The sequence below is a fragment of the Martes martes genome (genome assembly GCF_963455335.1).
Source record: "Martes martes genome assembly, chromosome: 4".
NCBI classification, from domain to species: domain Eukaryota; kingdom Metazoa; phylum Chordata; class Mammalia; order Carnivora; family Mustelidae; genus Martes; species Martes martes.
Genome location: NC_137891.1, coordinates 150,192,203 through 150,219,681, shown reverse-complemented (window position 1 = coordinate 150,219,681; position 27,479 = coordinate 150,192,203). Strand labels below are relative to the sequence as shown.

The following is a 27,479-nucleotide window of genomic DNA, read 5'->3' as shown; positions in this document are numbered from 1 at the left end:
TGTGAACACACTCTAGTTTTCCAGAAAAGTAAGCGTTAAGTTTGCTGATGAGGATTTCTGCATTTGCTGTTACTGCTTTCAGAAATATCAGAAGAAGTTTACACATGTCTAGGGAACCTATCTACTGTTATGAGACAGCTCCTGTTGGGAAGTTCTTTTGTAATTCTAAACTGAGGAAAATGTCTTCTTAATGAAAGGCTGATTTGTCACTGTTTCATGTAAAAAAAAATTTTTTTTAAAAAAAGATTTATTTATTTATTTATTTATTTGTCAGAGAGAGAGAGAGAGAGGAGCGAGAGTGAGCACAAGCAGACAGAGTGGCAGGCAGACGGAGAGGCAGGCTCCCTGCCGAGCAAGGAGCCCGATGCGGGACTCGATCCCAGGACGCTGGGATCATGACCTGAGCTGAAGGCAGCTGCTTAACCAACTGAGCCACCCAGGCGTCCCTCATGTAAAAAAATTTGAGTTAGAAAGTGCTTAGTCAAGAGCTTTTGCAGCTAGAAGAAAAAAAACTAATATGAATTTAAATAAACGCTACATTATGATTTGTATTTGTCTCACTCACAAATCCTATGATACTACCTTCTCCATACATTTTCTTCCCTCAGTGTCTCATACATAACTGTACTTACTCTTAATTTATTATGTTCATGAGTTGACTATTCACCCAATGAGATTGTAAGCTCTGCAAGAACAGGTACCTAGTAGTAACATTTTTTTAAATGACTTTTGGGGCAGTAATTTTTACCCTGAGACTTCTAATTTAGACAGTAGAGCTGTCTAATCTAAGGAAGGCATCAATATTTTTGGCTTTTGGCTAGGTAGACTTCTACAGTGTGATAACATAAACTATTTCATGCTCACCAGAGGCCCTGATAACATTGGAAAACAAATTTTCATTTAATAAATACCTTTATTAAAAAAGCAACATTATCAACATGTCTTTCATAATGAAAGTTTGGGAATTAGTGTTTGGCCATGTCTGGCCCAATGTTAAGTAATAATGATTACTAAGAATATGATTGATTTATTGATAGAATAATTAATGAACTTTCTGTTTTAGGAAATGTTGTGGGCAACTTGGGACATTCCTTCTTCAGTCAGAGTTTCCTTGGCAGTAAAGAACACGGTGGATTCTTATATGTGACATCTACCTACCAGTCACTGCAAGACCTAGTACTCCCAACCCCACCTTACTTGTTTGGGATTCTCATCCAGAAATGGGAAACTCCTTGGGCTAAGGTGTTTCCTATCCGACTAATGTTAAGACTTGGAGCTGAATATCGACGTAAGTAGTAAAATAGCTTCTTCTATGCTATATAACCAAAATGTGATGGCTAAATAAAGGCCTGAGATAATCAGACCCCCACCCCCCAGTGATACAGTCCAAGAGAAGTCTTTTGAAGTAGCTAAGCTAAATTTGGCCATTGTCTTTACTTATTTTAGCTTTAATGGTAAGGACTAAAAATCTCAAATTAGGAAGTTAGTGATTATTTAATACCTTATAAACTTAAGTTCATCTTCAGAAAAAATGTATTGGACTTTAACAAGTAACCTTTTACAGTATCTATAGTGAACATTTTTTTTTGCTATTTTGTTGGAAAATAGTTATGACAAAGTATATCTTACATAACAGGTACTGGAAACTGGTGGTATAGTGATCACTTCCAGTTGGTAAAGTGAGCAGTAGAAGAGCTTCCTTGCCCGTTGTGGAAGTCATACAACTAAGTTATGAGGTTTCTTTTAAGATAATAAGGCTTAAATGTAAGCTTTATTTTAAACTATATTTTTACCTGATCAGAATTGCTGTGGTCTAGGAATTGGACCATTTGAACAAGGTTCTTAACTCTGTGACTTACTAGCTCTGTACCTTTGGGCAAATCACTTAATCTGTCAGTTTCTTCTGAAGTGGAAAAAATAATACTTGCCTTTTACGTTATGTAAGATTGTTAAGAGGATCAAATGAAATAATGAAAAACTATTTTATGAATCATAAAATAGTATATGCTTTCAGCAAGTCAGCTTCACTCTTTCACTTACTCATTCAGTAAGAATTTAATAAAGGCCTACCATTTGTAACAAATCCTGGGAATTTAGAAATAGTTAAGACATGGTTATAGGTTCTTAGAAACCTTTGTAAGGAAGACATAAAGAAATCATGATTACAGTAGTATATTGTGTTAAAACACATGTTCAAAGTTAACAAAGTTCTCTTGGAGTTCTGAGATGGACTCTAACTTCACCAAGAATGAAGGAGTTGGATAAGGAACATTTCTTGGACCAATTTACTTCTGGACTGAATTGTGAAAGAGGCATATGAATCAGCTAAATGAAGTAGGGAAAGGAAAGGATTGTATGCAGAGGAAACATGTTATCTTCCTGTCTTGTACAGGCAGTTCGCCCCCTAACATTCAAAGAGTAAGCCAAGTAATAGGTCACCTCATGTTTGGCTGTTCTAAGGAGGATCCTGGTTGGGAGGTATATAAGAGTGAACACAGAAGAATTAGGAGAGATTTGTTTCCCCAGATCATATTTATCCAGTTTGAAGAAGAGTGCTTCCTAAGACTTTGTAGTTCATTTTTAAGACTGCTGCATCAAAAGACTTATTCTGGTCATCAAAAGACTTACTCTGGTATGGTTTATAGAAGGCTCAGAATTTGTCTTTGATGCTACCGTGCTAAATACTTTTGACCCCTAAATTTCATATGATCTAAAACAGCTATTACATTTATATTTTGATAATTTTATGAACCACGATGTCTCTTTTTTACCAAAATATTAAGCTCTCAGACTTAGTCTCATTATTTCTCATTTCCATAGTTTATCCATGCCCACTCTTCAGTGTCAGATTTCGGAAGCCATTGTTTGGAGAGACGGGGCATACCATCATGAATCTTCTTGCAGTAAGTTGGAGATTTTTATTGCCTTCTTTCTTACTGGGGTTTGTACAGAAGAAGGAAGAGAGGGATTTCATTTTTTGTTAATAGCCATACCCCTGCTGCTTCAGGCAAGTGGAGATTTATGCTGTAGGAAAAGAACAACATATATATTCTTTGGAAAGTATATGGTGCTTTGGAGTGGAAATAGTACAGGATTTCAGCCCCTCGTTATACACTTACTATCGAAGTTACCTTGCAGGATTATTTTGAGGTCTAGAGGTAATGTATAATTAAAGCATCTAGCATTCTGTCTTGTTTTTATTTTAAGCATATCATATCATATCAATGTCCCCTTTGTCTGTATAGCTTATTGTTTAGCCCAGGATTGCTCAGAGATTTATTCAAATACCTTAAGCACATAAGGTATTCATTCTTTTCTGATGGATTTGTGTATAGGTTGGGATTCAAACTTTATTCTTTTCCTTTCCCCTGGGCTCTCCCATGTACCTTTGCACTTGCACAGGCTCTGACTCTTTTGACTAAGGATATTGTTTGGCTTGGGCCCACTAAGGCTTTTGCTGTACACGTGCACAGACCAAGGTCAGTCCTGGGTATTTGGAGAGTTTATGAAGCTTGCTATGGTTTTCTCACCTCCCAGAACCTTGTTAAATCTATGGCTAGTCTGCCTGCTTGTTACTTTCCCCAAATAGGCTAACAACCTCAAGCTAACTGAGCTGCTGGCCCTCTGTTCCCACTAGCCACTGAGATTACCACTGCAGCTGCTACCACTCCAAGTAAGATCCTTCAAGTAGCAGAGTTGATGTTTTCACAAGCTACCTTGAACCACCTGAGAGGGCTAGGGTGCAGCCCCAAGAAAGATCACAGACTCAGCTCTACTATGCTTGCTTGAGATTCAGTAGCTTTCACGAATAAACACAGCTCAGCGTGTTGTATGCCTTTGGTCTAACTCCAGAGCATCATAATGATTGTTTTTCAAAAACTATTTACCCAGCTTTTTAGTTGCTTTTTAGGGGATGGATTTATTTCCTTACTCTGTCTTGCATTTGTTATTACAGTTTTTACTATGTTTTAAAGAGATTTCAGTAATAAGAAAAACTCTTTTTTTTTTAAGATTTTATTTGTTTATTTAACAGACAGAGATCACAAGTAGGCAGAGAGGCAGGCAGAGGGTTGGGGGAGCAGGCTCCCTGCTGAGCAGAGAGCCCGATGTGGGGCTCGATCCCCGGACCCTGGGATCATGACCCGAACTGAAGGCAGAGGCTTTAACCCACTGAGCCACCCAGGCACCCCAATAAGAAAAACTTGTGGGTTAAGGCCTCTGCTTTCGTCTCTGTCAAATAAATAAAATCTTTTAAAAAAGAAAAGAAAAGAAACTTGTTTGGCATTTGTATTTCTAACAGTATCTTTATTTTACCTTCATATTTGAAAAATATTTTTGCTGGATATAGAATTCTAGGTTGGCAGTTTTATTCTTTGAGTATTTTAAGATTTTTTTGTTTATTTATTTGACAGACAGAGATCACAAGTAGGCAGAGAGGCAGGCAGAGAGAGAGAGGAAGCAGGCTCCCTGCCAAGCAGAGAGCCCGACATGGGGCTGGATCCCAGGACCCCGGGATCATGACCTGAGCCAAAGGCAGAGGCTTTAACCCACTGAGCCACACAGGCGCCCCTTCTTTGAGTATTTTAAAGATGAATAGTAATCACTTTACTGTTTTCTGGTTTGCATTGTTTCAAACGAGGAGTCCATGTTCCCTCTTTGTTCCTGTCTGTGTAATATTCTTTTCTTCTCTGTGTGCTTTAAGGTGTTTCTTTTTATTACCGGTTTTAAACAATATGATTATGTACCTTTTTATGGTTTTTTTGAGTGTGTTTCTTGTGCTTGGAGTTTGTTGAGCTTCTTAGTTTTTGTGAGTTTATACATCAAACAACATTTGCTGTCTACCTCCTCGTCTTCTTCAGGGACTCTAATGTTATAGACATATTAGGCTGCTTGAAATTGTTCACAGCTCACTAATGCTCCCTTTTTTTTTTTTTTTTAATTTTTCTGTCTTTTTTTTTTTCCTCCTTGTGTTTCATTTTGAATGGTTTTTACTGTTGAGACTTCAAGTTCAGGAATCTTTTATTTTGTATTGTTAAAGCTGTCAGTTCCATTTTTTGGGAGGAGCAAAGGAGGTGATTTCACTCATTATAATTTTCATCTCTAGAAGTTTGACTTAAGTCTTTTCTATATCCCATATGCCTGTACTTAATTTTTTAAAAATCTGGAATATGATCATTGGAACCTTATAATGTTTTTGTTTGGTAATTCTAAGATCTTTATCAGTTCTAGTTCAGTTTCCATTGATTAACTACCCCCTTACTTTGAGTTGTATTTTCCTGCTTCTTTGCACGCTTGGTATTTTTAAATTTCTTATTGGATGCCAAATATGATTTCTCCATGCTGGGTGCTGGATATTTTTGTATTCTGTAAATATTCTTGAGTTCTGTTACAAGTAAGGCAGTTAATTTACCTAGAAATAGTTTGATCCTTTCAGTCTTACTTTTAAGATTTGTAAGGTGGGGGTGCCTGGGTGGCTCAGTGGGTTGAGCCTTTGCGTTCAGCTTGGGTCATGATCTCGGGGTCCTGGGATCGAGCCCCACATCGGGCTCTCTGCTCGGCAGGGAGCCTGCTTTCCCCTATTTCTCAGCCTACTTCTCTGCCTACTTGTGATCTCTCTCTGTCAAATTTAAAAAAATAATAATAATCTTTAAAAAAAAAAAAGATTTGTAAGGTGGAACCAAAGTCTTATTTACTATAGTGCTAATTATTCCCCACCACTAAGGCAAGACCCTTCTGATTACTTGTAATGACTCTGGCCCTATTTGGAATTAGGCCAAACTTCACAGATCAAAGGCACATTTCTTCACAAGACTTTTTTTTTTTTTTTTTTAAGATTTTATTTATTTATTTGACAGAGAGAAAGAGACACCAAGAGAGGGAACACAAGAGAAACAGACTCCACACTGAGCAGGGAGCCTGATGCAGGGCTTGATCCTAGGACTCTGGGATCACGACCTGAGCCCAAAGCAGATGCTTAACGACTGAGCCACCCAGGTGCCCCACAAGACTGTTGTTACTTTAGGCACCAGCTTCAAGTTTAGGGGTTCCCAGGCTACCTATACTTCTGACTAACTGGATACAAATGTTAGCATTCCCACTGCCCTCTCAGTTTTGATAATTCACTGGACTGATTCACAGAACTCAGCAAGGTGTATAACACTTGTGATTACAGTTTTATTATAATAAAGGAAATACAAATCAGGGCCAGTCAAAAGAAGAGACATTTAGTACAAGGTCTGGGAGAAACCCACACAGGAAGTCTCTGTGTCCTCTGGGACATGTCACCCTGCTGATACATTGATATATAACATGCATAGAGTAAGCACCTGTACTTTGTGTCCTGAGTTTTTATTGGAGTTTCCTTACGTAGGCATGACTGACTGAGTCATTGGCCATGTGATTGAACTCAGTCTCAAGCCCCCCTGATATCATGTGCCTCAAGGCCCCATCCTCTAATCATATGGTTGATCTTTCTGGGATGGCCAGCCCCCATCCTGAATTATCTTGTTCACATAAACTATCTGAGGACCCACCATGAGTCACTAAATTAACATAGACTATGAGGGATCCACCGCTGAAGAACGAAGACATTCTTATCATTCAGGAAATTCAGGGGTTTGGAGGCTATCTCTCAGGAACCGGAACAAAGGCCAGCCAAATTCTTAGTCATGTAAGAATATTCTAACCTAATGCCCATTGAATATGAGGTTTTCTGCTCTGGTTTTTAGGACCAGGCACTATTCCCACACCTGTGTAACAGATTATGTTCCCAGTAATCATTTCAGGTAGTTTCTGCGCTGGCCGTATGAAGTTTTCTCACACACATTCACTGATCAGAACTCTGCTGAATTCTGGAGTGAGACACTCTGCAAATCTTTGGAGCTCTTCTCTGCAGTGTTCTCTCTGATACTCTGTCCTGTGAACTCTAGCCACCTTGGGTTTTTGGATTCTCAGTTTTATCTCCTCAACTCAGGAAATCTGCCAGCTCTCCCTGGGTTCCCCCTTCCTACACCTGAGCTTGGAAACTGTTTTGGAGGCATAACCTGGATACTCATAGAGCTCATCTTGTTTGTTTCCTGCCTCTCAGGAATCACTGTCCTTTGTTGCCTGAGATTCAGTGTCTTTAAAATCATTGTTTCATGTGTTCTGTGCATTTTTTTTTTGTTTTGTTTTGTTTTCAGGCAGGAGGGTAAATCCAGGCCTCTTCTCTCCATTTTGGCCAGAAGTGGACATTTTATTTTATTTTCTTAAGTAATCTCTACAACCAATGTGGGACTCCAACTCATGACCCTGAGATCAAGAGTTGCATGTTCCACCAACTGAGCCAGTCAGGCACCCCCAGAAGTAGAAATTTTGAAATTATATTTTAAATCTACAGGATCTCTTTCTTTCTCTCTGTCTCCCTCCCTCCCTCCCTCCCTCTACTCTAGTCCCCATTGCTTTATCACTCCCTGGCAACTTTAGTTTTTAGTCACATTATTGACAAGGTAATTTTTCTTGCTGATTATAATCTGCTTTAAAATGAAAGGGAGAGGGGCGCCTGGGTGGCTCAGTGGGTTAAAGCCTCTGCCTTCGGCTCGGGTCATGATCCTGGAGTTCTGGGATGGAGCCCCGCATCGGGCTCTCTGCTCCGTGGGGAGCCTGCTTCCCCCTCTTTCTCTGCCTGCCTCTCTGCCTACTTGTGATCTCTCTCTGTCAAATAAATAAATAAAATCTTTTTAAAAAATGTTTTAAAATGAAAAGGAGATATTTATTCTGTAATCTAGTAGCATAAACTAATAATCTAGTTTTATGGCCTATATCAATCCACTTATATAAACTTTTAGTAGGTTATCTCCTAAAGTATCTTGCTCTCCATCACCACTGTTAGGGAGGAAAATTTTTTCTCTTTCAAGGATACTTCCAGCTGGTCTAAGAATTAAATTGACATGAGACAGATTACAGGAAAAAATTGAATTTAACTTTGTATATATGAGAACCTCACATACAGGAGAGTTCAAAAACAGAAAGGTAAAATGAGTTATATATGCCATCCTGAGCTCAGGAATGGGATAGGGGCTTGGGGCTTCCAAAGGGAGGAGGGCAGTTCACAAGGCAATAAAATTAAGAGCAAATGTTTGGTAATTAATTAGATGTTTGCCCTACCATTCAGATGGGTCTCAGATAGAATTTATCTCTGATAATAACTCTAATTCTGAGAAAGCCCCTCAGGTAGTTTAAACAAGGGCAAAACTTTCTCTTGAGCCTACAGGGTCTCAATTGCCTGCAGTTCAAAGTGGCACATTTGGAGGAGCCTTGTTTTAAAACCCTTTAAACCCTCTTCTCTGTCTCTAGCTTACTAAGACATAGAATCTATTGATTCTAACACTTTTCCATTATCTCTCACTCCCCTTGCCTTTCCCTCTCCCTATCTTAAGATTCCACGGTTTTATTATTAAAATCACTTTTTTTAAAAAAAATGTAATTCTGGTTTCTCCTTCTCTCTCTCTTTCTTTTTCTCTTTCTCTCTCTTACCCTTTGTTGTGGTGGCCCAGCAAAATGTAAACCCTAGTTAAATTTACCTTTCTTAAAAAAATTCATTTTTATTTATGTGCAGTTAAATTCACCTTTTGTAGAGTATACTTCTCAAAGTTTTGACAAATGTAAAGAATTATGTTACCACCACTGTTGCAGTTAAGATATAGAACAGTTCTGTCACTCCAGAAAATTTGCTAGTGCACCTCATTGATCCTCTGTCCCTATAGTTTTAGCTTTTGTAGACTGTCATATAATTGGACTTATATAGTACGTAGCCTTTTCAGTCTGGCTTCTTTTACTTATCATAATGCATTTGAGATTCATCTGTGTTATGTATGTTGTTGGGGAGGAAATAATATTTTCCTCTACCTATCTTTGGTTCTTTGGCTGAGGCCCTATAAATTAGACTGGCCAAAGAGTGATTAACGGAGACATATTTTCAGGTGGCATATTCTGGTAACCTTTCATATCAATAGTTCATTCATCTTTATTGCTTTGTAGTATTCAGTTGTATGTAATAACCACAGTTTATCCATTTACCTGTTGATGGATCTGTGGGTTGTTTCTCGTTTTGGTTTATGAATAAAGCTGCTGCAGACATTCATGTATGAAATTTTGAGTGAGCGTCAGTTTTCCTTTCTCTTGGGTAAATACCTGGAATAGGATAGTTAAGCCATATTGTACATTTAGTGTTATATAGAACTGTGAAATTCTTTTCCAACATGCCTCTAGTAGTAGTGAACGCCTCTAGCATTCACAAGGAATATACAGGAATTCTTTTTTTTTTTTTTTTGCCAGCACTTGTTATTTCTCTCTCTTTTTTTTTGTTTTTAATTTTTGCCGTTCCAATAGGAGTTTAATGGTCTTAATTTTTTTTAAACGATTTTATTTATTTATTTGACAGAGGGAGACACAGTGATAGAGGGAACACAAGCAGGCTCCCCACTGAGCAGGGCTTGAGCCAGGGCTTGATTCAGGACCCTGGGATCAGGACCTGAGCCCAAGGCAGATGCTTAACGACTTAGTGGTCTCAATTTTTGTGATTTTAATTTGTATTCTGCTTATGATGAATGATTCAGAGCATTTTTTTTGTGCTAATTTGCCCTCCTTATGTCTTATTTAGTGAATCTTGGGATTTTTGCCTATTTAGAAAATATGATTGTTATTTTGTTGTTGAGTTTTGAGAGTTTTTCATGTATTCTGAATATAAGTCCTTTGGTAGATATTTATCATTTGTATATTTTCTCCCAGCCTGTGGTTTATCTTTTTATTCTCTTAACAGTGTCTTTCACAGAACAAAAGTTTTTAACTTTGTTAAAGTTCAGTTTCTTTTTTATTTTTTTTAATTTTTTATAGATTTTATTTATTTGAGAGAGAGCTGCAAAAGCAGGGGTGAAGGGCAGAGGGAGAGGGAGAAACAGGCTGCCTGCTGAGCAGGGAGCCTGACTCAGGGCTCCATCCCAGGACCCCAGGATTGTGACCTGAGCCGAAGGCAGACAGTAAACTGACTGAGCCACCCAGGCACTCCTAAAGTTTAATTTCTTTTTTTTTTTTTTTAAGATTTTATTTATTTATTTGACAGACAGAGATCACAAGCAGGCAGAGAGGCAGGCAGAGAGAGAGAGAGGAGGAAGCAGGCTCCCTGCTGAGCAGAGAGCTCGATGTGGGGCTTGATCCCAGGACCCTGGGATCATGACCTGAGCTGAACGCAGAGGCTTTAACCCACTGAGCCACCCAGGTGCCCCCTAACGTTTAATTTCTTAATGTTTTTATGGAGCATGCTTTTTATATGATATCTAAGAACTTATTGACCAGAATGACATCACACATATTTTCTCCCATGTTTCTTTGTAGAAGGCTTATAGTTTTTTTATGATTTATATTTAAGTCTATAGTCCATTTTTAGTTAATTTTTGTTCATGATTGTGAGGCATTGTTAGAAACTCTTTTTTTTTTTTTTTGGTCCAGTACTGTTCATTGAAAAGACTGTCCTTTCTTCATTTACCTGGCTTCACACCCTTATCAAAAGTCAGTTGGGACACCTGGGTGGCTCAGTCAAGCAACTAACTCTTAGTTTCAGCTCAGGTCATGATCTCAGGGTCCTAAGATCAAGCCCCTCATGGGGCACCATGCAGAGATTCTCTCCCCTCCCTTCTCCCCCCACTCACACTTTTTCTCTAAAATAAATAAATAAAATCTTTAAAAAAAAAAAAAAAGTCATTTGACCATACCTGCATGGATCTACTTCATCCTTCATTGATAACTTTGTCCAAGCCCGAATGTGGATGAAGACAAAAAGTGTAGTCCATTCTCTGGTCTCACTTTAGATTCATGACCAATACCATTAAAGAAGCTCTCAGACCTGGCGATCTTTCCTGCTCCATAACACATTCCTATTCTCATGTTTTCTCAAATTTCCAGTGCCTCTTCTTCTTTTCTCATTTTCAGCTGGTGATTCAGCCCCAATTTCTCTGAGTTAATAGAAGCAGTCAGAAGACAATTTTCACACCATTCCATCCAAAAACTTAACAGTATCTGTACATTTTCTTTTCTGAGCTTCTAGGACACCTTTCTTTCTTGGTTCTTCTGCAGACTTCTGAGTTGCCACTTTTCCCTTCCCATCACGTTCTACCTCTCCGTAAATGGAAGCACAGTCTTACAGTTTCCCCGTCCATTTAATTCAGAATCATCTTTGATTCTTCTTTTTTTTTCACATTCCACATTCAATCCGGTGACAGATATTGTCAGTTACCTCTTCAAAATATATCTAGAATCTGATAACTTCTCACCACCTTTTGAACTGTTAACACTTTGGTCGAAGTTATCACTGTCTCTTACCTGAATTATTTTTGTATTTTTATCTGATCTTCTTTCTTCTATCCTTGTTCCCTTACCGGCTATTCTACAGAGAAGTAAGAGAGATCTGTTAAAATAGGTCAAAACCTTCTCACGGTAAAGGCAAGGGTCCTTATGGTGGCCTACAAAACTCTATGAAATCTAGCTTTGTGCTGTCACTGTGACCAGAACTCCTACCACTCTTGCTCACTTTGCTTCAGCCACACTGGATATGGTGTGTGCATGTGCATATGTTTTACCTACACATAGTCATTGAGTGCCTAGGCTGTTCAGGCATTTGGGATATAACAAGAAGAAAACAAGTGAGAGTCCCTACCTCTTGGAGCTTACTCTAGAGGGAGGAGACAGTTAACACAGAGTAATAAGTATTCAGATATTTGTTTAATATTGTACATAAGGTGTATATGAGACAGGTCTACTTCTTTATGAGAATTTATAATCTAATTAGAGAGCTAGAATATATACATTAGGGTTTTCATTATACATTTCCTTATTATTTAAATTAATAATATCTTCTAATTTTCACATTCTTTCAGCTTGTGCTGCTTTTATTACTATAAATCAAATCCTGCCATTGGTGAATGCTTTATTCCACTTCAATCTGCTTTTTCCCAGGACTTCAGAAATTACCAGTATACATTGCCAGTAGTTCAAGGTTTGGTGGTTGATATGGAGGTTCGGAAAACCAGTATCAAAATTCCCAGCAACAGATACAATGAGGTAAGATTTATCACCAAGGCATATTTTTCATTGTTAAATACACAAATGAAAATGAAAAATATATGAGTATATATAAATTTCATTTTTTAATTGTTATTGAAGTCAGTTCATAATCCTATGTGACTTAGATCAGTGATGAGGAATTTCATGACAGAAAATCAAGATGTTAGGTTTGTGATTTATTTAGTCATTAGTTATATCATTGATTGTGCTTTTGATACCATGGTAATCAGTGACAGATTTGCATTTCGACTGAGGTATAAAATTAACTTTATAATACTAGTGGTGGGATCTTTTCATTTTTCCCTCTTACTGTGAATATATATTATTTTTGACAATACTTAACATTTAAGCATTAACTCCCAAAGTGAATTTTAAGTAAGATTTCAAAAGCAAGTAAGTGGTTGCATTTTGAATTAATGAATGGTTCCATTTTGTAACTATAATGCATTCTATACACACATTACAGAATGAAGTAAATAGTATTCTTTGCCGATGTACCCTGTGAAGTCTCTTTCCTCTTTTTTTTTTTTCATAAAAATATTATGAAAAGAATGTAATTAATAGAAGCAAGGAATTTGGAGCCAAAGTCCTCCACCCTTTTTGTCCTGGGAATTCTCAGCTTTCTGAATTTCTCTTTGGTGGCTGCATAAGATTCTTTAGTTGGTCAGAGTAGCTGGCTTTAGTTGCAGGTTTTGAACCTATTAAAATGCAGATTCCTTGGAAAGTCAGTAATTCTTTTTTCTTTTCTTTTTTTAAAATTGAAATTCTATTAATTAACATATAAATATATTACTAGTTTCAGAGGTGAAGTTCAGTGATTCATCAGTCTCATATAATACCCATTGCTCATTACATAGTGTGCCCTCCTTAATGTCCATTCCTCCACCCCCCATCCCTCGAGCAACCCTCAGTTTGTTTCCTAAGATTGTTTCCTAAGATTTCCTAAGAGTCTCTTAATGATTTGTGTCCCTCTCTGATTTTATCTTGTTTTATTTTTCCCCTCTTCCCCTATGATCCTCTATTTCGTGGTGTTTTTTTTTTTAAGATTTTATTTATTTATTTGACAGAGATCACAAGTAGGCAGAGAGGCAGGCAGAGAGAGAGGGAAGCAGGCTCCCTGCTGAGCAGAGAGCCCAATGTGGGGCTCGATCCCAGGACCCTGAAATCATGACCCGAGCCTAAGGCAGAGGCTTAACCTACTGAGCCACCCGGGCGCCCCTCTCTGTTTCGTTTCTTAAATCCACATATCAGTGAGATCATATGATAATTGTCTTTTTCTGACTAATTTATTTCACTTGCTATAACACCCTCTATTTCCATCCACATTGTTATAAACGGCAAGAAAAAAGTCTTGCTTAAATTGAAAAGTTTCTTAAAGTTGGTTGTAAAATGTCCAACAGTAATCATATGGTTTAAAAGAAAATCTTATTTTGAAACTGAATTTGATATAATAATGGTTAAAATTTGTTTTATTATTATTTTTAAAGATTTTATTTATTTGCCCAAGAGAGAGCACATGCTCGAGCTGGTGCACGTGCACACGCAAGCAGGGAGAGTAGCAGGCAGAGAGAGGGAGAAGCAGGCTTCCCGCTGAGCAGGGAGCCCATTAGGATGCCAGCCACCATCCCAGGACCCTGGGATCATGACTGGAGCCAAAGGCAGAGGATTAACTGACTGAGCCACCCAGGTGTCCCAAAATTTATTTTATTAGAAGGCTGGTAAGTCCCCAGTTATTACTTCTGCTATTTCTTGGCATAAAATAAACTGCCTCCTCCCCTCTCTTTTTTTCATTTTTTCCTTCTTTCTTTTTTTCCCCTTCATTCAGCCACTTATTCATCATTCAATTGTACACTCAATTTTTACTTTCACTTAGAATCATGTAAATGTCTTACTGGATTTATAAACTCAGAAGAATGAGTCTTATGAGAATGACCTATGCGAAGAAAGCTTTTATCTATGGCTTTCAATGCAATGGCTTTTTTCAGGACAGTAGAAAATAGTGGCTAGGATGTGTACTTTATTTTTTCCTGTGATGCAATTAACAGTTTTTATCTATTAGATAGTCCTACCTTGGAATATCAATAAGTAATAGACTAGACTAGGTAGTGTCAAATCTTTAAAATGAATGATTTTTAAATAATTTATGCCCTAAGTAGTCTTTTTAAAATTTTATTTATTTATTTGAGAGAGAGATCACAAGTAGGCAGAGAGGCAAGCAGAGAGAGAAAGGGAAGCAGGCTCCCCGCTGAGCAGAGAGCCTGACGTGGGGCTTGAGCTCAGGACCCTGAGACCATGACCTGAGCCAAAGGCAGAGGCTTAACCCACTGAGCCACCCAGGTGCCCCATGCCCTAAATAGTCTTAAAAGAGATATGCTTTGAAAACACGTTTATTTCTCAAATTTGAAAGTTTTTTTGTTTCACAAACATTTATTAAATGTACTCTGTGATATGAAATACAAAGATGAGTTAAGAACATGATGCTTGCCTTCTGGGAGCCTATTGTCCAGAAGTAAGATAATCAGATGTCTTCTTCAAGCAGGTAATATACATGGCTATCCTTGGTGTTTACAGTATGGTGCTTGGGTATTGGATCTGTTTAGAAAAGTATATCTGTAAAAAGCTATGAGGCCTCCATAGTTATTTCAGTACCGACCTAGGACATTTATGACAACTGCCATTTATATTACCTGTCTTTATCTGCCTCCTAGGTTTATGGTTGTGCAGGTTCAGATATCTTTTTTCAAAAACAGTAACTGTATTTCTTATTGTTTATTATATTTCATTTTCAATAAAGTTTATCAACTATATATTTATTTTCCTTATTTGATTTAGCAGACTGACTTCTCTTCTAATTCAGTTTTTATTTCAACTCATATTTTATGTTTGTTTATTTCAACTCAGTTCAGTGTTTCTCTCTCAGTCTTGGATATTTGAATTGTGTTGGTAATAATTCTTCACTTTGTAGCTGAAAAAAATAATTTCTTATATATTATTTACTCATGATTATATTCTATTTTTCCTTTTATTTACTTTTCTTTGTTGATACCCATAGTCTTCCTTATTTTCTAGACTGTGTTCTCTTTTGCTCTAAAGCCTTTGCAAAAGCTATTTCCTTATTGATGCACACTTTCCTTGTTATTACCTGCCTAACTCTCACTCATTTTTCAGGTGTCAGCTTAGATGACAGATAAGCTTTTGGTTAACTCCCAGAGGGGATGACTCTCCCTTGTTATAAACATCTCTAGAATTCTACACATACTGTGTGTGTAGTGTTCATTATATTTGTACTTCCTTCTTTGGTGTCTGTTTTCTCTACCAGACGTCTTCTTTTTTTTTTTTTTTTTTTTTTTTAAGATTTTATTTATTTGTTTGACAGATAGAGAGCACAAGTAGGCAGAGCAGCAGGCAGAGGGAGTGGGAGAAGCAGGGTCTCCGTTGAGCAGGGAGCCTGATGCAGGGCTCAGTCCCAGGACTCTGGGATCATGACCTGAGCCAAACTCAGATGCTTAACCGACTGAGCCACCCTGGTGCCCTTCTACCAGACTTATTTCAGTGAGGAACTATGTGTGTCTTGTTTACCACTGTATCATTAGCAGACTGCCTAGTAAAGAGTAATTGCATGAGAAATATCTATTGAATGAAGACATGAAACAGAACTAATATAGATAAAACGATGTGAAAACAAGTGCTAAAACTTATTGCAAGTTTACTAAAATTTTAGAGAAAGGAGAGCTCTAATAATTGGAGCAGTCAGGAATATTCCTTTATTTCCTGTTGATCCTGAATCCCTAACAGCCAGAGCAGCATGTTCCATGCAGGACAGGTTTGTAAATGTTCATGTAAATGTCTTATAAATGTAAATGGACAGTGAATGATGTTCAGGCACAAGAAGGAGAAGGGTGGAAAATAACAAGTGAAAAGGGTGATAGATGCCTACAGAAAAAAGGCAGGAAAGCACCAGGGATGGACATGTTTTGAAAGGAGGATAGAAGACTGCAATCTGCCCAGTGAAGAAGATGCTAAAGTGGACTGAGTGATAAAGCTATGCAAAGAAACTCCTGGGTTTTCAAAGGCCTTCAGAAGTCAGGCAAAGGAATCTAGACTTTAATATGATAATCTGTAAGTAGATTGTACAGGTTCTAAAGCAGAGAAGTGACAATGAAAGTGAGTTTTAGAAACCTCAATTTTGGCAACTATATGTAAACTGTGGAGAGAGGGTGCCACTAAAGAAAGATTTTAAGCTTAGAAAGCTAGAAGACAGTACTTCTGGCAGCTTGGAAAATTTAATAAATGAAGTAGTCTTTGTGTATAAATTCTCTAATCTCCTTCATCAAGGCCACTCAAGCTCTCTGTTGATTTAGGTAACCCTACTCATGTTACAATGAGGAGATTATTTTGATCATCGTATTAACTAACATGTATTGTTAGTTATATGAAGTTAATATTATAACATTTATTGAAGTATACTATGTAGCAGGCACTATGTATTTTTACACTATCTCTATGAGATTGGTATATTTAATTCCTTTTAATAGATGAGGATATTAAGGCATAGAACTAACAGGTGTTGGAGCCATAATCAAACCTCGGCAGTCTGACTCCAGTGTCCTTATTCCTAGTCACTATACGAAACTGATTTTTATAGACATCATTTTAACAATTATCAATATGACTAACAATTATCAATATGACAAACTATGAATTTGATTACTTTAGTGAGGTAATCAAATTTAAATGAAGCTGTTAGAATGAGCCCTAATCCAGTATAACTGATGTCCTTATAAGAAGGGGAAATTTGGGGACGTCTGGGTGGCTCAGTTGGTTAAGCCGCTGCCTTCGGCTCAGGTCAGGATCCCAGGGTCCTGGGATTGAGTCCTGCATCGGGCTCCTTGCTCGGCAGGGAGCCTGCTTCTCTCGGTGCCTCTGCCTGCCTCTCTGCCTGCCTCTCTGCCTACTTGTGTGTTCTCTCTCTCTCTCTCTCTCTCTCTCTGGCAAAAAAAAAAAAAAAAAAAAAAATCTTTAAAAAAAAAAAAAGAAGGGGAAATTTGGACCTATATACTCACAAAGGGAAGATGATATAGAGAGACATTAAGGAGAAGATGACCACCTACAAGTCAGGGAGAGAAGCCCAGAACAAATCCTTCTTTTACAGCCCTCAAATGGAACCAGTTCTGCCAACATCTTGATTTTGGACTTTCAGCCTCCAGAACTGTGAGACAATACATTTCTATTGTTCAAGCCATCCAGTTTGTGGTACATTGTTATGGCAGTTTTGGCACATTCACACACAGGTCTACTTTAATAGCTGAAATGTCAAATGAAATAAGTAAAAAAAGAAAGAAAGAAGTCAGTGGGGCAGAGAAGTTGAGCTCTGTGATTGCCCTACTTTACTGTCTTTTGTTTCCATGCCATAGTGCAGGTAGGGGAAACCTAAACTGAACCTGAGGTCTCTCTGAGTTGAAGAGAGAATTGAGAATGTAGGGAGGTCATAATGGCTAGAATTTGCAAAACAGATTGCTGGAAATAAAAGAATTCTGGAAATACACAGGAGGTTCCCACTGTGTCTTCAGCTGACTACTAATCCGTGTATGTATGTGAGAAAAACACTGGAAAGATACAAGTAAAACAATTCCTACAAGGCCAGGCATAGTTTGTGTTCTTACCGGCTAGAATGAACTAGGGGCAGATTATTCCTACCAAAACAAGTTATCCATAGGTTCAGGTTGCCCTGATCCTACCTATCTAGCTTAAGAGAAAGGCTTAGCAGGATGAAGGAAAGAGCATGTTAAGGATAGACATGGAAAATATCAAAACACCCAAATCGGATTTCAAGAAATGAAAATGACAATGAAATGAAGAATATGCTGTATGAATTTAATGGTAGATTAGACACTGCCAAAGAAAAAATTAGTAAACTTAAAAACATAGTGATAGAAACTATCCAAAATGAGACATAAAGAGAAAAGACTGAAAAATTAAACGAACAGCACATGATTGAACTGTGGGAGATGTTAAGTTGGCCTAGCACTATAATTGAAGTCCTCAAAGGAGACAGGTAAGTAAACAACAAATATTTGAAAACTCAGTAATCAGAAATTTTTAAAATTAGAAGTATAAACCCATATATTCAGGAAGCTCAATGAATTCCAGTTGTAGAAAACATGATGAGAACTACATTAAGGAACATTATAATCATCTTAATCAAACTGCTTAACACCAGAGCTAAAGAGAAGAATCTTAAAAGCAACTAGAGAAAAAAAATCCACATTATATGCTGAGGAACAAATATAAGAATAACAGCAGACTGCTTATCAAAACAATTCAAGCTACAAGAAAGTACAGTGAATCTTTAAAATACTGGGAAAAAAACCATCAACTTATACCCAGTAAAAAATATGTTTCAAAAAGCAAAATGCTTTTTCAGAAATATAAGAGCCAAAAGAATCTTTTACCAGTAGACCTATTTTATAAGAAGTGTTAAAGGAAGTCCTTCATGGAGAATACCAAATAATGGAAGTCTGGATCTTCATATAGGAGTATAGAGCAACAGAAATGGTAAATATGCAGGTAAATATAAAATCTCTTTAAAAGACAGTTGTTTAAAACAAAAATCATAAAATATATCGTAGAGTTTATAACATGTGTAGAAATAAAATGCATGACAAAAATACCACAAAAGCCAGGGAAGGGGAAATGGAAGTATACAGATACAAAGTTCTTAAATGTCATAGGCTGTGGTATATTACTTGAAAATAGACTGATAAGTTAAAGATATAAACCCAAAAGCAACCACTAGAAAAACTAAAGAGGTATAGCTAATGAGGCAATAAAGAAGATAAACTAAAATCATATAAAGACTGAAAAAGAAGAAAAAAAAAAGGAGATGGGACAAGTAGAAAATAAATAGCAAGATGTTAGATTTAAATCTAACCGTATTAGTAAAATGGTCTAAACATCCTCAATTAAAAGACAGAGATCGTCAGATTGGATGCATAAGCAAGATTTACCTCTGTGCTATGAATAAGAAAACCACTTGAAATATGACAAATAGTTTAAATGTAAAAGAGTGGAAAATGATATACCATGGTAATACTAATCAAAAGAAAGTGGATAGAGTACTATCAAAGTGTATTTCAGAATGAAAAGTATTACCAGGAATAGAAAGTTTCATTTCATAATTATTAAGGGATCAGTTTATCAAAAGGATGTAACAGTCTTAGACATTTATGCATTAATAACTGAGCTTCAAAATTCTTGAAGCAAGAAATGATAGAACTATAAGGGTAAATAGACAAATCTATGACTATATTTGGAGATTTCAATATCCCTGATCTAATAATTGTTCGAAGTAGACAGAAAATCAGAAATATAGAAAACTTGAACAACATTGTCAACCAATTCAACTTGAGTGGTTTTTATAGAACACTCCACCCAAAAGTAGCAGAGAGCACACATTCTTTTCCAGTGTATGTAGAACATTAGAAGATAGGCCATATTCTGTGATATAAAACAAGTCCTGATAAATTTAAAATGATTCAAATTATACAAAATGTGGTCTCTGACAACAATAGTATTAAATTAGCAATCAATATCAGAAAGATCTCTAGAAAAATCCCCTAGTATTTGGAAACAAAAGACACACTTTTCAATAATCTATGGATCAAAGAAGAAAGCTAAAGGAAATTAGAAAATATTTTGAGCTGTTTGAAAATGAAAACATGGCATATCAAAATTTGTGGGATGCAGCTAAAACAGTGATTAGAGAGAAATTGATAGCCTTAGTTTTTATAATAGGGGGGAAAAAGACATTTCAAATCAATGACCTAATCTTCTACCTTAGGAAATTAAAAAGGGAAGAATAAAACACAAAGTAAATGGAAGAAAGAAAATAATAAAGACAATACCAGCAGTTCATAAAGTAGAAGACAAAAAAAACAATTAAGAAAAATGAACCCATGGTTGCCTGGATAGCTGTCAGTTAAGCATCTGCCTTCTGCTCAGGTTATGATCCTAGGGCACTGCGATGGAGCCCTGCATCGGGCTCCCTGCTTAGTAGGGAGCCTGCTTCTCCCTCTTCCTCAGTCCCTCCCTGGATTGTGCTCGTTTGCTCTCTCTCTCAAATAAATAAGATCTTAAAAAAATAAAAATGAAAAAAATGAAACCAAAAGCTAGTTCTTGAGATCAATAAAATTGACAGACTTATAGTCAGACTGTTTGGGCTGATGGCCCAAGACTGATAGTCAAGAATACGAAATACCATTATGTGAAAGGGGGGTTATCAATACAAGTCCTGTAGACAGTAAGCAACAAGGGTATATTATGAATATATTTGTGCCAGTAAATGTTCAGCTTGGCCAAAATGGACAAATCCCTTGAATGTCAAGCTTTTGTATCATACCTCAGAAAGCATAGCATGAATTTCCCTGTATTTATTGAATATCCCTGTATTTATTGAAAGAATTGAATTTATTGTCACAAACCTTCCTACAAAGAAAAGCACAGATTCCAGGGTTCCTGGGTGGCTCAGTCAGTGAAGTGTCTAACTTCAGCTCAGATCATGATCTGAGGATATTAGTGTTCCTATATTAATGTTCCTGGCATTAAGCCCTACATTTGGCTCCATGCTCAGTGGGGAGTCTGCTTCACTATCCCTCAGTCCCCTCCCCACAACTCATGCTTTCCCTCTCTCTCTCTCAAATGATCTTTAAAAAAAAAAAAAAAAAAAAGGCACAGGTCCAGATGCTTTCCCTTGTGACTTTTACTAAACAACAAAGGAGGAAATAACACCACTTCTGAAAAAAAAAACCACTCAGAAAATAGATGAGGAGGGAATCTCATTCTATGAAGCCAGCATTACACTAGTAACACCACCAGGGAGGAAAAATGACAAGAAATGAAAACCGCAGACTTGTATCCCTCATGAAGATAGTTGCGTAAATATGTAACACATTTTTAGTAAATACAGTCCAGCAAAACACAAAATGATAGGGTACATCATGACTAAGTGGGGTTTATTCCAAGAACGCTAAGTTGGTTTAACATTCAAAAATCAATCTGTAACTCACCATATTAGCAGGATGTAAAAAGGTGAATCCATGATGGAGAAAAAGGATTTGACAAAATCTACTTTCATTCAAAATGTGTATGTGTGTGTATATATCTCTTGGCAGTCCAACAGGAGAAGAGAACTTCTACAACTTAATAAACACATCTATGAAAAACCTACAATTAGTATATCAAATGGTGACAGAATAAATGCTTCCTGTTTAAGATTAAGAACAAGGAGAGGATGTCTACTCTTATTTCTATTAAACATTTCAGTGGAGCTTCTAGCCAATGTAATAAGACAAGAATAGACAAAATTAGAACAAGAAGACAAAATAAGATGAATATAGACTGGAAAAAAGATTGTCTTTCTTCACATATAACATGATTGTTTACTATGTAGGAAATCCTACTCTCTGTCTACAAAAGGGCTACCAGATCTAATAAGTGAATTTAGCAAGATCCTTGTGTAAAAATCAGTCATATTTCTGTACACTAATAATAAACATTCAGAAATTAGAATTTATGGGGCACCTGAGTGGTTCAGTCAAGCCTCTGACTTGACTTCAGCTTAAGCCTCTGACTTGACTTCAGTTAAGCCTCTGACTTGACTTCAGCCCAGGTCATGAGCCCATGGATCATGAGATTGAGCCCCACATTGGGCTCTGTGCTCAGTCAGTGTGGAGTCTGCTTTAGATTCTCTCTCACCCCCACCCCCCTCCTGCTCTCTTTCTCTCTCTCAAATAAAGAAAATCTTTAAAAAATAAATAAAGAAAGAAGACCCAAATAAGTGAAGAGAGATACTGTGTTTATGGATTGGAGGATTCAATATTGTTAAGATGTCAGTTGTCCCCAGATTGATCCATAGCTTCAATACAATCCCAGTCAAAATGCCAGCAGGGTTTTGTTGTTGTTGTTGTTTTATTTTATTTTATTATTTTTTTGTTGTTGTTGTTTTAAATTGAGGTGCTGATTTTAAAATTTATATGGAGATACAAGGAACATAGAATAGCTAAAATAACTTTTTAAAAAGATTTTTATTCATTTATTTGACAGACAGAGATCACAAGTAGGCAGAGAGGCAGGCAGAGAGAGAGGGGGAAGCAGGCTCCAGAGAGCTGGATGTGGGGCTCAATCCCAGGGCCCTGAGATCATGACCTGAGCCAAAGGCAGAGGCCTAACCCACTGAGCCATCCAGGCACCCCTAAAACAACTTTTTTTAAAAAAAGATTTATTATTTGACAGTGAGAGCATGAGCGAAGTGGTGGGCAGTGGAGGGTCAGAGGAAGAGGGAGAAGCAGACTTCCTGCTGAGCAGGGAGCCTGATGTGGGGCTTAGTTGCAGGACCCTGGGATCATGACCTGACCTGAAGGCAGATGCTTAACTGACTGAGCCACCCAAATGCCCCTAGCCAAAACAACTTTGAAAAAAGAACATAATTCAAGTACTTGTACTACCTGATGTTAAGGCTTACTTAAAAGGTATAATAATCAAGATGGTATTATTTTGCTATAAATGCATAAATATAGATCAATGGAACAGAGTAGAGAGTGATTTCAAATACTGTTTTTATGGGGGTATACACATGTCAAAATTCATCAGATTGTACATTTTAAATATGTACGTTTTGTCAATTTTAAATATAATTATAAAAAATCAGTTTTTAAAAAAAACAACAACGTAGTGTGCATTCAACGTATTATCAGGTTGCTGTGGGAAAAGAGCCAAAGAATTAGCCTAATGTCAAAATCTCAAGTCTCAAAGTTTTATTAATCCTTTACTCAGTACCAAAGAATAGAGAAATATATGTTGGTTGTGATATAATGCAAGAGTCTGTGAAATTATATGTCTGTACATTCCCCATCTAGTACAATTTAGGCTGGATGGCCTCTTGAGATTCCTTCCCACTCTGTGATACTGAAATAGGAGCTTTGGTTTATTTTAATTCAAGGCTACACATATTCTTCAGAGAAATGTGAACTTACAAAAGCATGATTTCATAGGTTCATTGTAGCACTAGCAAGGACAGATGGCCCTAAAATCTGTCTGAGGAATGTTTTATTTTCTGGCTTTCAAAGAATACATTTCTTTTCTCTTAGGGGAGGAGGAGCTGATAGTCCTCTTTTCAAAAGAATGAAAGGAGTTGCAAATCCAACAATAGATTAAAAAAATTATTCACCATGATCAAGTAGGATTTATTCCTGGGATGCAAATGTGGTTCAATATTCACAAATCAATCAGTGTGATATATCACATCAACAAGAGAAAGGATAACCATATGATCACTTCAGTAGATGTAGAAAAAGCATTTGACAAAGTACAACATCCACTCATGATAGTAGTCCTCCACAAAGTAGGTTTAGAGGGAATGTACCACAGGACTTGAAGATGGGTGCTAGCTTCAGGACACGGGTGAACTCCAGCTGATGGGAAAGATGTTTATATTGTTCCAGAATATCTCCAGGCAAGGATATTCCTCTCTATTCCATCATTACTCAACTCAGTGTTCTTTTCTCAGTTCCATTTATTTTCCTTCACTCGTGATTTTCTCTTTATCCAAATTCATAGCCAATTCAAATGTTTTACCTTTTAGGAATCCTTCCTAGATTCTCCATTCCCCAGACAGTATCATTCTTTCCTCTGTTTTCCTAGCTTTCTTTATTCATGTAACTTGTATAGCTGATGAGTATGAAACCCCTTCTGCTCTGAATTTTGAGTCCCCTGAGGGCAGAGAGTCTGTCTTTCTTTCTTCATTTTATCTCTGGTACAGGGCTTTCATAAATTTTCCATGTCCCTGCAATATCTTTCTACCTAAAGTCATTGTCAGTCACTTGATAAATGTTTATAGAATTAAATTGTTAAAACTTATTTTATTAGGTACCTAATCTATGTGACACTGCAATTATATATGAACCGAAAAAATTTTTTTAAATCATGCTAACAACATTTACTCTCCATATAACTTCATGAATAAGACAAACCCTCCAAATCCATCCCTACTTAATATGGTTAACTAATTAGTATATTCAGCAAATATTTATTGAGCACCTACCGTAAACAAGGCCCTGTGCCAAGCCTTCCACACTATATAGAAATTGTAGCTATTCCTCAGGGTCTTTGGAACTTCTGTGCATATAAATTCCTTTCCACTTTAAATCAAAAGATTAAATAAACTGTCATTTTAACATGAGATCCAGGAAATTGAAGGACGTGGCACGTTAATTCAGAGATGGATTAGATGTTATAACTCTTCACACATTCCTCTCGACACAATCATTCCTAGAATTGTATTCTTTTAACTGGCTTTTAACAATTATCATCTTCGGGGATGGCTAGACTCTGGGGGTGGGAAACACAGAAGAAAAAGCTTCTGTACCTTCACTTGATATGTTAAAATAGCCTTTTGAGATAAGACCTGAGTAGCATTTAGCTCAGTTCCTGGCTCAAGGTTGACCTTCCATAGATGCTAACTATTTTGCACATACCATTGTCACAGCAATTGTTTCCTTGCCTTTTACTGGTATGTCATTTTCACTAATTCGTGAGTTTTTAGGAAGGGTCTGAATCCCATTATCTTGTAAGAGGTACTTGGTTGAATTACTTGCTACTGATTTTTAGGTTGCTTTACAATTTTATAAGCAGAGTAGAGGAAACAGGTCGACAAATTTTAGTGCAAACACTTCATCAGTACTTACTGTGTTCTTGGTGCTGTTCTAAGCACTTTATAAATATTTATTTAATCCTCATAACTGTATGAAATAGTTACTTTTATTATCACCTCTACAGAAGAGGAAACAGACACAGAAAATCAAGTAACTTGCCCAAAGGCACACAGAGTTAATAGCAAAGCCCAGTAATGCAGGCAGTCTGGCTTGAATTCTTGCTCTTAATCATAATCCAAAGCTGAATGTTGATGATTTAAGAAATACAGTGTGCCGTGGCAGTTCAAAGAAGGAAGCAGTCATACTGGTTTCTGGGAATTCAAGAAAACTGCATGCAGGAATTGGTATTTTTACTAGGCCATGTTTTGAGGGGTAGAGTTTTCAGGTGCTTGGATACGGAGAATGAAAGGGAAGGCTAAAGAGCTCAGAGATGGGAGATGGTAACACATCAAGAAGTAGTCCTGCAAATAAGGATATGGTAGGAAGGGAAGCAAGACAGGAAAGCTAGTTTGGAGTAAGAGCATGGGAAGCTAGTTATTTTGAGCAGAGGACAGGGTAGAAAAGATTGACATGATCAGTGATGTGCTTTGGTAAATATGGAAACATTGTGTGAAATGAATCAGAACTGACAGAGAATGACTACAGAAAAAACTTATTGTCCAGAAAAGAGGTAGTTATATCTTTTTTTTTTCTTTTAATTTTTATTTATTTATTTGGCAGACAGAGATCACAAATAGGCAGAGAGGCAGGCAGAGAGAGAGGAAGGGAAGTAGGCTCCCTGCCAAGCAGAGAGCCCAATGCGGGGCTTGATCCCAGGACCCTGGGATCATGACCTGAGCTGAAAGCAGAGACTTTAACCCACTGAGCCACCCAGGTGCCCCAAGAGGTAGTTATATCTTGAACTCTGAGGAAAATTAGAAATAGATAGAGGAGATATTACAGAGTTTGAATCAATAGAGCAGAGAAATAGCACAACTAGAAAGTTGCATGTTTGAATCATCATATGACAAATGTAATTTTATTTTATGGTCAGCAAAGTCCTTTGCATATCTGGGAAACTCTTGGTATATATGCACGTGATTTTAAGAAGGTAAAAGTGTTCATTTATAAAGAAGTATGAAGTTTGTTTATCTCATTGGGCTTGAAATAGACATCTGGGGAAATTATTTCTTAGAAGCTAGCTAATATATTTAGAATGTTTGAATTGAGAATATTTCTTAATCTGCTTAGTGTAGACAAAGTTAGAAACCACTTTAGCCTAATGATTTAGAAGAAATGATAGATATAACATTCTTTAAATTTATTTATTTATTTTTATTTTTTATTTTTTAACATTCTTTAAATTGCTGTGTTTGGGGATGCCTGACTTGCTCAGACAGTAGAGCATTTGACTCTTGATCTTGGGATCATGTGTTTGAGCATTGTGGTTGGGGATAGAGTTTACTTAAAAAAAAAAATTACCTGGGGCAAATAATACATTATATGTTAATTATTATATGTGGTTATAGCAGTTCTTCATGTGATACAAATATAAACTGCAAATGAGAACCTAAATTAGTCTGTCAGTTGACTTTGCTAAATAGGACTCTTCTGCTGACTTACCATGTTTGCAGAAAATTTACTTAAAAGTAATCTTTAGGGGCACCTGGGTGGCTCAGTGGGTTAAAGCCTCTGCCTTCAGTTCAGGTCATGATCCCAGAGTTCTGGGATCGAGCCCCACATCAGGCTCTCTGCTCAGCAGGGAGCCTGCTTCCTCCTCTCTCTCTGCCTGCCTCTCTGCCTACGTGCGATCTCTATCTGTCAAATAAATAAATAAAATCTTAAAAAAAATAAAAAAATAAAAGTAATCTTTGGAAAACCCTGACAGAAGTGGTTTGAATTAGTGAGGTTGATAAATATCAGTGTGAGAGGAATATTCAGTTATTATTTGGATGCCTCTGATGATGTAGTAGTATATTAAAATGCTAACTTTTCGAGAGTTATAAACAAAACAAAATAAAGCCAGGAGATCATGATATCTTAGAATTGTATTGGCATACTATCTAGGAATAAATTTAACCAAGAAAGTAAAAGACTTATACTTTAAAAACTACAAAACATTGCTGAAAGAAATGAAGAAAACCTAAATAAATGGGAAGACATGTCATTCAGAGTGGATCTTTGGATCCAGTACAAGCCCTATCAAAACTCCAGTGGTCTTGGCCTTTTTTTTTTTTTCCCAGAAAAGAAGAAGCCAGTACTCAAATTCTTTTGGAATTGCAAGGGTCTCCAAAGCCAAAATAATCTTGTATAAGAACAAAATTGGAGGAGTCATCCTTCCCATTCTCAAAACTTACTGCAAGACTACAGTTATCAAAATAGTGTGGTACTAGCATGGAATAGACTTAAGAATCCAGAAATAAATCCATACATTTATGGTCAGTTGATTTTGACAAGGGGGCCAAGACCATTTAATGGTGAAGGAATAGCTTTCAACAAACGATGCTAGGACAACTGGATTTCCACATGTAAAAGAATGAAATTGTACCCCTACTCGCCATATATAAAACTTAATTGAAAATGGATCAGTGGGGACATCTGGGTGGCTCAGTCGGTTAAACATCTGCCTTGGGCTGAGGTCATGATCCGGGGGTCCTGGGATCCAGTCCCGCATTGGGCTCCTGCTCAGCAGGGAGG

At 37.1% G+C, this 27,479-nt stretch overlaps 1 protein-coding gene across 2 annotated transcripts in view; it reads left to right on the top strand.

Annotated features, from left to right (window-relative positions):
• Nucleotides 1-27,479, top strand: part of ZFYVE9 (zinc finger FYVE-type containing 9) — a 198,416-nt gene that overhangs the window by 147,606 nt on the left and 23,331 nt on the right. For both annotated transcript variants that reach the window (XM_080801407.1, XM_080801406.1), the window contains 3 exons: nt 1,064-1,288; nt 2,821-2,903; nt 11,989-12,093. In XM_080801407.1, coding sequence (XP_080657533.1) covers nt 1,064-1,288; nt 2,821-2,903; nt 11,989-12,093 — 413 coding nt within the window. The remainder of the gene's footprint in view (nt 1-1,063; nt 1,289-2,820; nt 2,904-11,988; nt 12,094-27,479) is intronic.